The sequence below is a fragment of the Diabrotica undecimpunctata genome, chromosome 7 (assembly GCF_040954645.1).
Source record: "Diabrotica undecimpunctata isolate CICGRU chromosome 7, icDiaUnde3, whole genome shotgun sequence".
NCBI classification, from domain to species: Eukaryota; Metazoa; Arthropoda; class Insecta; order Coleoptera; family Chrysomelidae; genus Diabrotica; species Diabrotica undecimpunctata.
Window position 1 is genome coordinate 39,538,497 of NC_092809.1, and position 12,489 is coordinate 39,550,985.

At 33.3% G+C, this 12,489-nt stretch overlaps 1 protein-coding gene across 1 annotated transcript in view; it reads left to right on the top strand.

Annotated features, from left to right (window-relative positions):
• LOC140445239 (carboxypeptidase M-like) overlaps positions 1-12,489 on the top strand; it is a 59,756-nt gene that overhangs the window by 21,524 nt on the left and 25,743 nt on the right. Inside the window, exons 2-4 of the mRNA XM_072537139.1 lie at positions 1,546-1,685; positions 7,194-7,524; positions 7,636-7,803. Of these exons, the coding sequence (XP_072393240.1) occupies positions 1,546-1,685; positions 7,194-7,524; positions 7,636-7,803 (639 nt within the window). The remainder of the gene's footprint in view (positions 1-1,545; positions 1,686-7,193; positions 7,525-7,635; positions 7,804-12,489) is intronic.

The window sequence follows — 12,489 nt, forward strand, 5'->3', positions numbered from 1 at the left end:
TGGAGCACCGCCACATAATGTCGTAGCCGTTCAAGAACATTTAAATAATCAATTTAATGTGTGGATCGGCAATAAGGGTACCACTACATGGCCACCAAATAGTCCCGACTTAACACCATGTGATAGCTTTTTATGGGGGTTTTTAAAAGAAAAAGTGTATTTTGATTTAAATACAAATATTAACACTATCACGGCAAAAGTTCACGCGGAAATTGAAAATTTAAATGGTCATAATAACACAATACCTGACGCATTAGAAAATTTGAGACGAAGATATTACTTGTGCATTGATAACAATGGAGGGCACTTTGAGCATCTATTGTAATCTTAAATGTAGTATTGTATTTTAAATGTATCTTAAATATAGTATTGTAAGTCATTAATTTTGTTGACTTTCTAAATATATTTTTTTCTTACCTTAGTATAGTATAGTAGTACCATACGCTATTATAGAACAAAACTAATGCTACACCATGTTATATATTTGTAATCAGGAAATGCAGGGCTACTCAAAACTATAAAAAGATACAGGGTGTCATATTTGAAATATTGAAGATGCATTTTATTGGGCACTCCCTGTATACAAAATTTAGTCTGTTGCTACACTGTTGGTGGGTACAGATAAAATAATACAACTTTTATTTGAAACTTTTTTTTGTATTCCCGAAATTAAGAAAAATAAGTGGGGGGTCACAATATAATGAGAAACCCTGTACAAAAACTGCACACCTACAAGTGCTATGTTTAAGACAGTAAAAAAATTGAGTAATACCACTGGAAAGAACTCAACAAACATTAGTTTTAAGATTGTTAACAGAGAAAATTTGCTCGTTAGTCTAATTTTTTGTTGCTAGTTGTAAATATTTTTATTCATAAATTTTAAATAAAAAAAATATAATATATATATATATATATATATATATATATATATATATATATATATATATATATATATATATATATATATAATTGATATGTCGTCACAAGCTTAAAACGAACTTGATATCGAATTCGATATAATTAAATAGAGACAATAAATTAAATAAGAAAAAAAATATAGGACACTAACTTTTTATAAATTTTCAACAACAATTAATATAATAATAAAATAAACAAAGAGGTATAAGGAGTCGTGGAAGAAGACTCATCTCCTGGTTAAACAATTTGAGAGCTTGGTTTAACTGAACTTCTGCTGATCTCTTTAGAGAAGCAGTATAGAAAATGCGAAAAGTCGTGATGATTTCTTACCTTCTTAGGTTCATATTATGCATATTAGTCGGATTTACTCAAAAACTCATATTTTTTTAGTAGAATAATAGAACAGAATTATCTCTAGTCGTTTCCTTATTACTAGGAGCAACTTATGAGTATCTATTTATTTTCATTGACTTCTATCCTGCGCCGCTCTCATGGACTCGGAAAATCTCTTGCCACTGGCTTTTCTGCACTTGATCTGTTCATCGAGTGGGTGAGAACTACTACCTCTGCTACCTTTAAAGTTTTCAGAAATTATTTTCCTTTTAATAGCTTTATGTTTTATTACAGGTATTCCACCTTCTCCCATATGGGTTTTGGAGCTGACAGCGGCACCAGAAGATCGTGTCGGAGTACCAAATGTGAAGTTGGTGGGAAATATACATGGTACGGAACCTGCGGGACGTGAAGTTCTTCTACATTTTATTGAAGTAAGTTTAAACGATTTTTAAAGCACACATAATATAAATTACACTACGAAATAAAAAAAAGATGTGTTACAGCTTGTAGCATATCTTACTATAGCCCCAATACATTTCTTTATTAATATTATAGAGTACGCCTCTGTATTATATTTCTTGGCAATATAATGTCTTGCAAATGTATCTTTACCGCAAAAAACTCGAGATTTCGTTAAATGTCTAAATTTAAATTTTATTACCTCATTAATCTCTCAAATTGTTTTCAAACTACACGCTTGCAGACTATTTTTTATTGAAACAATACCCGAAGGGGTAATCTTACCTCGTCAGTTAATTTAGGTTTATAAAAAAGCTTTATAAAAAAATTAATATGAGGGGATCTATTATAAGAAAAGATTATTTCTGGCGTGGATCCGTCTAAACAAAACAAACAATTTGAATCGACACCTGCATGTTCTATTCTTAATAAAAGGTTTTAATAGCCGGTCGTAAAACATTTAATTTCTTTTGAGCTTATGAAACTGTAGGCTGTAAATCACTTCTTCTTCTTGATGTGCCTATCCGTTACGAATGTTGGCGATCATCACGGCAATCTTTATCTTATCTGCAGCATCGCGGAAAAGCTGCACAGATGTTATATTGAACCAGATTCTGAGGTTCTTTAACCAAGATGTTTTTCTTCTTCCTGGACCTCGTTTTCCAAATATTTTTCCTTGCAGGATGGCTTGAAGGAGAGTATATCTGGATTCATTTCGCATAATATGTCCGAAGAACTGCAACTTTCGAGATTTGATGGTGGTTAGTACTTCTCGATTCTTATTCATTCTTCTGAGGACCTCCTCATTTGTGACTCGGTCAGTCCACAGGATCTTAAGCATTCTCCGATATAGCCACATCTCAAATGCTTCCAGTTTTCTGCACATATCTTCGTTCAAGGTCCACGATTCAACACCATAAAAAAGGACAGAGAAGACGTAGCATCGCAGCATTCTTACTTTTGTATTAAGAGAGAGGTTGTGACTCTTGAAGAAGTTCTAGCTTTTCCGATGCGTGCTCTAATCTCCTGGTTGTTGGTCCATTCTTCATTTATTATGGTGCCGAGGTAGTTGTAGTGCGTCACTCTTTCTACAGGGGATTGGTTGACGTAGAGTTGACCTTCTGTTATTCTTTTCTTGCTAATTATCATAAGCTTTGTCTTCTTAACGTTTATATTGAGTCCATATTGTTGACTGTAATACGTGATTTTGTTCATAAGAACTTGTAGGTCTTCTAAGTTGTCCGCAAATACTATGGTGTCATCTGCATATCTGATGTTGTTTAGCCGGCAACCATTTAGTAGAATACCTTTTTCAGTTTCGTGCAAAGCTTCGATAAATATTCTTTCAGAGTACAGATTGAAGATTAGAGGAGATAAAATACAGCCTTGGCTCACTCCACGTATGATTTTCACATAGTCAGTGTGTTCACCTTCAACTCAGGTTTGCTGTCTGATTCCTGCTGAAGTAGAGACTTCTAATTATTTTTAGATCTTGGTTGTTAATTCCCGTTTCTTTTAGTATTTAACCAGACATGCGTATATGTCGCAGTTGACGTCTCTGTTTCTCTGGAATAAGACTTTGTACTGAGAACAAAGCCTCTCTAGTACCAACAGCATTTGTGAACCCGAACTGGTTAGGGGAAATTTGACTTTCACACAGCTTGTAGATTCTCTTATGAATTATCTTTAGGAATAATGTTAGGAGATGACTCATGAGGCTTATAGTACGGTAATCTTCGCATTTTTTTGGCTCCTGCTTTTTTTGGAAGTGCAATAAACTCTAAATGGATTTTAGCCATTCTGTTGGTATTTTTCCAGAGTTGTATATGTAAATCACACACCTTTATTTTTTATCGTTCTATTTTTGCTATAAGTATTCTTAATAGTTGATGATTAAAAACATTTTATTGCTTTAAATTTACAAACTAGAAATCCATAAAAAAGATCGTTGATTCTCCCCTTGTTCCTATAAATTTCCGATAAACTCCTATAAATTCCCTATTCGTTGAAGTAACATTCATTCTTAAGTCCGCAGTCAGACAATTATTTTGAGGCTCTATTACATATTTTCTCTCTGGTCCTTAGTAGGACATTTGTATCATGTGCTATCTACGTATACAAACAGATTGAGTCTCTAGTCCACAGTTGAACAATATAATTCAGAGCAATCTATAAGACAGTTAACATTAACAGAAAAAAATATTCATGGCAATACAAACCAATACAGATGTGACCTATTAAGAACAAGTAAAGATGCATTGAATCGATGGGTGAAATACTTTAACTATGTACTTAATATAGACGAAGAAGAAAAAAAGCTGGAAAATGAAAATATGAGGTGAGCAGAACAGACCAGAAGAAAGAGAAACCACCAACGATTCTTGAAGTTAAAGACGCATTTAAAAAAATAGCCAGATACAAATCACCCAGATAGGGGCTCGTTTCTCCATTGGTTTACTTATGCAATAAAATTTTATGAAAATACAGTTTTTTTTTAAATCTCATAAATATTATAGCATCATTAAAATATATTTTTTTTTAAATCTCATAAATATCATAGTATCATTAAAATATAATTTTATTTATTAATCATATTTATTTGCACTACAGTCTTACTGTCTTGTGACGAGCTAATCGCAGTGTTCTCTGCATTTCATGATCACGAAGACCATCAATAAATGTTTGAACGGCTAATTTTTCCATCATGTCTTCGGGAGCTGTTAGATAGCATATCGTACTAATCTGGCAATATCTGCCTCATATCTTTGAAGAACCTCATCTTTCTTCTGTCTTCGATTTTTAAGCTGCGACTGATATACATACTCCCCATGTTCGTGGCCATATCGCATATTTAACATCTTCTTCAGTTGTTCGAAATCATCCGTCTCCTCTACGGCTATGGTCTGAAGCACATCTAAGGCATCTCCTCGAAGAGCGATAGTCAGGTTTACAGCCTTTTCTTTTTTTTAGACCATCCATTCGCTCTTGCGGCTGATTCGAACTGTTTCATGTAGTTGTTCCATGATGATTTTCCGTCGAAAGTTGGGACTTTAACATGAACAGAACCTCCACTTCTTTCAAATTTCGGCCGTGTTTCTAACTTTTCATTTCGTCTCTTCTTCTTTGATCTCTACTGTAATTGGATTGTTTCCTCTCTCTGCTGTTCCTATTTCCTCTATCTTCCTTTCCATCTCTTTCCATATCTTTTCTTCGAAGGCCAACATATCAGCAGCAGCTTGGTCTTTTATCGACGATATTCTATCGTCGAGGGCAGACATCTCAGAAGTGACTTTAGAGATTTCCAAAGAGATGTTAGCAGAAACTTTGCTTTTCAGAGAAGGACTAATTCAGCCTTTTTTTTTCGGTAGAAGTTAATTCTCTATCCTCGAGATGTCTTCTTAAATTCGTAACTGTGAGCTCATAAATCGTAGTCATTTTCACTATTTATTTTATATATTCACTTCTGGACACCACTGTAGTGGTGTCCAGATCTTATCAATCGTACAGGTGCAAAAATTAAAATCCTACATGAAAATCATCCTCAAGTGTACTATACAGTGCCATACAGTAGACAGTAACCCTGTAGTGAGAAAGAGATGTCCGTTAGAAAGTAGTAAAATAGTAGGACCAGCGATGATTCGCCTATTTAAAACAGAGTGAGGATTTTTGCATTGCCAAAGATACCGGGGCGTGGTTATTCGGATGTGATAAACTAGAACATCTACATTATTTGATTTGTTTGCCATGTTTAGTGTTTTCAAAGAATGAAACTATTTCTTCAGCGTGGACAAAAACGGGCTTTCGGGGTTTATCTCACTTATCAATAAAAATTAAAAAACACGACTCTTCCCAAATTTATTTAAAAATGAATTGCCACTCTTGGATATTGGCAATATTGATGTTCGCCAATTATTAGATTCTGGCTATCGAAAATCAATAAAAGACTTCGACCAAGTTAAAGAAAATCATTACATTTGGTCCCGACTTATCGATTGTGTAAAATTTTGTGGTGTATTCGAAATAGCTTTGCGGAGTCATAACGAGTCATTAGAAAGTTTAAATCCAGGAATATACAGGGGCCCCATTGATTTTGTATCAGAAATCGATACGGCTATGAAACAACATTTGCAGGGAATAATATTTTTAAAGGTACGTCAAAATCAGTTCAAAATGACATATTAGATGCTATTGTAACTGTTTGACAGGAAGAGATTAACAAAGAAATTTCAGAGACACGGTTTGTATCCATTCAATGTGATAAAACTACTGATGTTTCAACTCATCAGCAACTTGTTATTATTTTAAGATATGAGCGGAATGGCTAAAAGGGAAATTTTTAGAACCTGTTTCACATAGTGCCAGTGCCAGTGACATAAATTAGAAAAGAGTTGAAACTGTTTAATATTTGTAATATATTGCAAACCAATGATGGAGTGGCTCTGATGTCAGGAAGGGAAGGTGGCGTTTGAAGTATTATCAGAAAAGATTTTTCTTACGCATTTTATATACATTGCTCTGCACATCCATTTAATTTAATATTGTAGAAAAGTGTTTGTGTTCATGCAAATGTAGCCAACTTTTTTTTACTAATTTCGCGAAAATTGTCTAGAGAGTATATGAGAGAGCAGCGGGAATGATTTTAGCACAATAAATCAAAAAGAGGCGTTTCTTGGATATTTAAATAATGCAAGTTTCATTTATTGGCTTACATTTTTCGTTCAAATAATACCCCACTGTGAAATTATTTTAAAAGAATTTTAATCTTGGTCTTTGGATGCCGTTAAAATGAACTAATTTTTAAACAGTTTTGACAAAGCCATTTCAAATATTTGTAACTTAGATCGTCCACCTTCACCACCAAAAAAGTGCCATCAGTTAGTATCATATTCTGCACAAACAAAAGAAGTATGTGATTTCCTGATTAATCAGACTAAAGATAGGTTTCATCTTACAGAACATCTCTTTGCTTCAAAACTTTTTTTCTAAAAAATTCAACGAATATGAAAAATACTTTCGTACCGATGATTTTGATACCGTTTCGCGAATCTATAACTTTTTTCAGACAGAAAAACTTAAAAGTGAACTGTGTGTTATTTATGGTAGTAAAGATTTTCATTATGCGAGAAGTGCGTTGGTAATCTTACAACTTTTTTTGGAAAGAAACCTGACCTAATGTTTTGGCGAAACTGCCATGTTAATAAAATTAATCTATACAATTCGAATGACCAGTATCAAAAGTGAACGTTGTTTTTCTACATTGAAAAGGATTAAATCTTTACTGAGAAATACAATGCCGCAGAACAGATTAAATTCACTTGCTATGTTAAACATAGAAAAGGAGTTGACTTCGAAAAATCTACTTGTCTGCTATACAAAAATTGCATCTATCCGAAAAAAAACTTTTTATTTTATGTTTCAATTCACAGTTTGAGTCTTTTGTAGAGAATTGTTGATAATTTTGAGTGTTTATGATTTTTCAGTATTTGATTGAAGAATACGAAGATAACGAGATGGTGACCTGGCTCCTAAACAACACAAAAATCCACATTCTTCCCAGCCTCAATCCTGACGGTTTTGCAGTAGCAAATAAGTTTTTCTGTTACGGTTGTTCGTCCTGTCCCGGTGTCGGAGTTTCAGACGATGAAATAATCATCAGTAGCAACTTCCCTGACTACTTTCACACCAACGAAGTTTTGGAACACGCAACAGAAACGTTGGCCGTAATGAAATGGATGGAAGATGTCAAATTTATTCTGTCGGGAAGTTTCTTCGGCAGTTTCGTTGTGGCGATTTATCCGTATTGCAACAAAAGTAAGTTTTTTTATTTGTACGAATGATATTTTAATAAACTAATGCACGTTTATTGTTGGATATTGTCCATTTTAAACCTGAGAGTCTTTTAATTCGATTTTTTTGTTGCAGACGAAACACGGTTCGTAAATCCAACTCCGGACGATGATGTATTTCAATTTCTCGCCAAAACATACTCAAATAACCATCCGATAATGCATAAAGGATTAACTTGTCCTTCGTCCAGTCTTCATTTTGACGGAGGAATAATCAATGGAGCTGCCTGGCATAATCACGATGGTAAGATAGCTATTTTTGGTAATTTGATAATTTTTTCATATCAAATGAATTTTGAAATATAATTTTGGTAGACAGAGTTATAGCAAAATAATTTATTGTTGTCGGATAATAACGAACACTAAACACCGTGGAACGGACAAACGTCGACAGAACTAGGTGAATGATAAAAATTGTGGTATGTAGGGAAAAGTAACACTAGGAATGCAGTTGATATTTGTGATAGAGAAATGAAAGAAACCGTACTAGAAGCATAATATATTAACATAGATTGAGCATGCCAGCAAGTAGCAGTGGCGACAACATATTTTGCGGTTGTTCAATTCGTCTCTCTTTCTCTATCGCAATGAAACTCACCACTCACTCTCTCTTTATCTCGACCAAAAAGAGATGATGCTATACTTATTTGATGTAAGATAGAGACAAATAACAACGGAAACAAAGACGATGTCGTCACTTAGCTTTACAGACTGCTCGGTCTATGTTAATACATACGTCTATGAGTAGAAGTTGCAAGAACGAGTGATAGAATAGATGAAGTAGATAGAATAATGACAGTGAAATTTCTAATAGTCTACCTAAGTCTGACGTCACAATGGGTGGGGCTTAGAAAACCTTTTCAAACATTTCTATTTTGTGTGTATTTGTTCCGTAGGAAGTTGGAAATATTGATTTTTTTAATTGTTTAATAAAGAGTAAACAAGGAATTTTGATTATGAACATTCATTTTGTGCGATTGGTATTACATATTTGTGGTTCGTGAATTTGTGAGGTATATATATATGTGGCTAAACACCCCTTTAGGGGTTACGCCGCTTACGCTCTCTAGATCTATGTTTTGAGGTAGATCAGTCCTCATGTTCCTTATTTAATTTTCTCAGTTATTTTTCTCCATTGTGTCCTATCTCTGGTTTTTCCTTTCCACTGTCGTATGCCCGCCTTGTTGAGATCATTTACAACTTCTTGTAACCATGTAGATCTTGGTCTTCCACGTCTTCTTTTGCCAGCTGGTGTCCATTCCAATATTGAGAATATCGTCGTAGTTGATCCTGATCTCCATACGTGTCCTAGCCATTTTGCTCTTTGTTGTTTTATTTTACACACTATATCTTCCTTAATTTCTTCCAGTAGCTCAAGGTTCGTTCTTTGTCTAAATTCATTTTCATTTATTTTTATTGGTCCCAGTATTGCTCTTAGTATTTTTCTTTCTTGTATTCTAAGGTTTTCCTCTTGTTTTTTTGTCATGCTGAGGGTTTCGGCTGCATACATCATCGTCGGTCGAATTATTGTTTTGTATACCTTCATTTTCGATTTCTTACTCAATAGTTTATTTTTTAGTAATTTCTTATTTGCATGGAAGGTCTTATTTGCTGTAATAATCCTTTCTTTGATTTCTGTTTCTCTTTCTCCATTGTTTGTTATTAATATTCCCAAGTACTTAAATTTTTCGACTTCTTCAAAAATGTATTCGCCTAGTCTAACCTTTTTGTTTTCGAAGTTTTTATCAAATCTCATTATTTTTGTTTTTTCTTGGTTTATTTTTAATTCCATTACTTTTCCTTCTGTTACCATTTCATTTAACATTTTTTCCATTGTTTTTCTATTTTTTGTTATTAGCACAATATCGTCAGCGTATGCTATTATTTGTCCTTCTCTAGTTCTAAGGGTACCTTTGTTTATTTTCCTGACGATGTATTCCAGGGCAAGATTAAACAGGGTTGCTGATAACGAATCTCCTTGTCTAACCCCTTTATTTATGACAAATTCTTCTGTGTCTCCTACTTGAGTTTTTATACTCACTACAGTTCTACTCATTGTCATTTTTATTAATCGTCTTAATTTGTTTTGTATTCCCATTTCTTTCAGAGCTACCATTAATTTTGATCTTTTTATTGTATCAAATGCTTGCTGAAAATCTATAAAAAGCAGTTCAATTTCTATTTTATATCCATGAGCTTTTTCCATAATTTGTTTAACTGTATGTATGGCATCTGTTGTAGACTTTCCCTTAATAAATCCGCATTGATAGTGTCCTATGATATTCGTCATAGCGTTGGTCAGTCTTCGATGTATTAAGGTCGACATAATTTTATATGCTGTGTTTAATAGCGTCAGTCCTCTGTAGTTATTACACATTTGTTGGTCTCCTTTTTTATGAATCGTGATAATTTGTCCTTTGTTCCATTCTTCCGGCATTTTTTCTTCGTCCCATATGTCTTTTATTAAATTGTACAGTTTTTCTTTTAATTCTTCACCACCATATTTTATAAGTTCCATGTTGATCCCGTCTGATCCTGAAGATTTACCATTACGGCTGCTATTTATAATTTCCTCAACTTCCTCTTTTGTTGGTCTTTCTAGCTGGTTTCCTAACATCATTGTCTCTTCTTCTACGTTTTCATTTAGGTCTTGATCTTCTTGCTCTGTTAATAATTCTTTAAAATAGTGAGTCCAAATTTCTTTATACTCTTCATCATTTTCTGATACTTTTCCATTTTTATCTTTTATGCCTTTTATCTTTCCTTTAAAAGTTTTGTTTTGCTCGCTAATTTTCTTATAAAATGCTTTTGTGTTTCTGTTCTTACTTTCTTTTTCTATTTCTTTTATCTTATCATCTAACCAGGCGCGTTTAATTTTCCTTATTTTTTTCTTACATTCATTCCTTATTCTATTGTATTCTTCCCTATAATCCTGTCTATTTGTTCTTATCCACATTTGTCTAATTTCTATCTTCTTTTTTAGCATGTTATGGCATTCTTCATTATACCATTCTTGTTTTTTTTTGTTTCTTTTTATTCCTATGTGTACATCCGCTGTTTCATTTATACATTTTTTTAAATTTCTCCATTCTGTTTCTATATCCTTTGTATATTTACACTGTTCCTTTAGTTTTTTGTTCATGTCATCAGCATACTTAATCCTTATGTCTGGAGCATTCAGTTTTTCTACGTACCATTTGTCTTTCATTGTCGTGTTTTTTAGAGTTCTTTTGACTTTTTGTTTTACCTTTGCAGTCACCATAAAATGATCTGTGTCTGCATGCGCACCTCTGTAAGTTCTCACGTCCGTAACCGATGTTTGTTTCCTTCTTGTAATCAGAATATGGTCTATTTGGGACCATGTTTTTTGGTCTGGGGAAATCCATGTTACTTTATGGTATTTAGGATGTTCGAAATTTGTACTAATGATAATCATATTGGTACTAGCTGCTAGGTTACATAATCTTTGACCATTGTCATTTGTTTTTTCGTGTAATGTGTGTTTACCTGCTACTTGGTTAATGTAGTCTTCCTTACCTACTTGGGCGTTAAAATCTCCCATTACCAGTATTGTGTCTTCTCTAGGTAAATTCTCCATTTCTCGTTCAAGTTCCTCATACATTTTGTCTTTTTCCTCCGCAGCAGCACTTTCAGTTGGAGCATATACGTTTATGATTGATATATTAAATGGTTTGGCGTTAATTCTCAGGTAAGCCATACGTTCATTTATTGGTTTAAATTGCATAATGTTATTTTTTATTTTTCCCATAATTATGAAAGCAACTCCATATTGACCTTGTTTTCCATGTCCCGAATACTGTAGTGTGTAGTTTTTTTTATTTATTTCTCCTTGACCTGCCCATCTAATTTCTTGAATCACTGCAATATCAATTTGGTATCTTTCTAGTTCTGAGACAATCTCCTGCATTTTTCCTGGTTCAAGCATTGTTCTGATGTTCCACGTACTTATTTTTAGTTCATCGCGTTTTTTCATTTTTCTATTATATTTTTTCCTGCTCGTCTGTTTTATCTTATCTAATCTATTCATGTCCTTTTCCTTTGTCATTTTCGTTTCCGTTTTTTGTTGTGTGTACGATATTTGTTGTTTTATCGGTTTTTTCTTCTTTCATTCTTCTCTTTGTTCCATTTCCATATAGCCCCGTCAATATTTAATTTTTGATAACCTACTCTGGTGTTCATACCTTTTTCTTGTTGAAATTTTGCAATTTTCCGTATTTCTTGTTGGATCTTCATCTCTTCTTGCGTTAGATCGTTATTGATGTATATTTCTGGCTTTGATGCCCTTAGTTTGTTTTTGTTCTTCATGATTTTAATTTTTTCATTTCTGTTTTTTAGTTTTACAAGACATGTTTTGTCGCCTATTTTATAAGCATCTTCTATTTCTACTTTAATGCCTAATTCTTTTTCCACGAAATTTGCCATAATCTCGTTGACTACATTTGGGTTATTTGTATCCATCGGTAGACCCTGGACAATAACATTGTTAGCCTTTCTCTCTTTCTCGAGCTGTTCTACCTTCATTTTCACTATCTTTAGTTCCTGCTTCATTTCATCATTTTCCTTTTTTAGTTGTTGGTTACTTTGTTTGAATTCATTTATTTCTTTTTTTAATTCTCTGAGGTCATTTCTATATTCTCGTTGTTCTTCTTTTATTCCTTTTACCTCCGTTGTTAGATGTTTTGTTTGATCTGTTAAATTTTGCATCATTTTTAAAAGCTGATCTATTTTGTTTTCATCTTTCTGTTGTTTGGTTGGTGTTCTGGTAAGTTTCTTGCTCTTGTTGAAAATATCTTCATCATCTTCCTTTCGACTTCTTTTTTTATTGTCTTCTGAGGTGTAGTCATCATCGCTATCCATTTTTATTTCTTTTTTATGTATTTTTTACTCTATATTATAGCAAGCGGTAAGT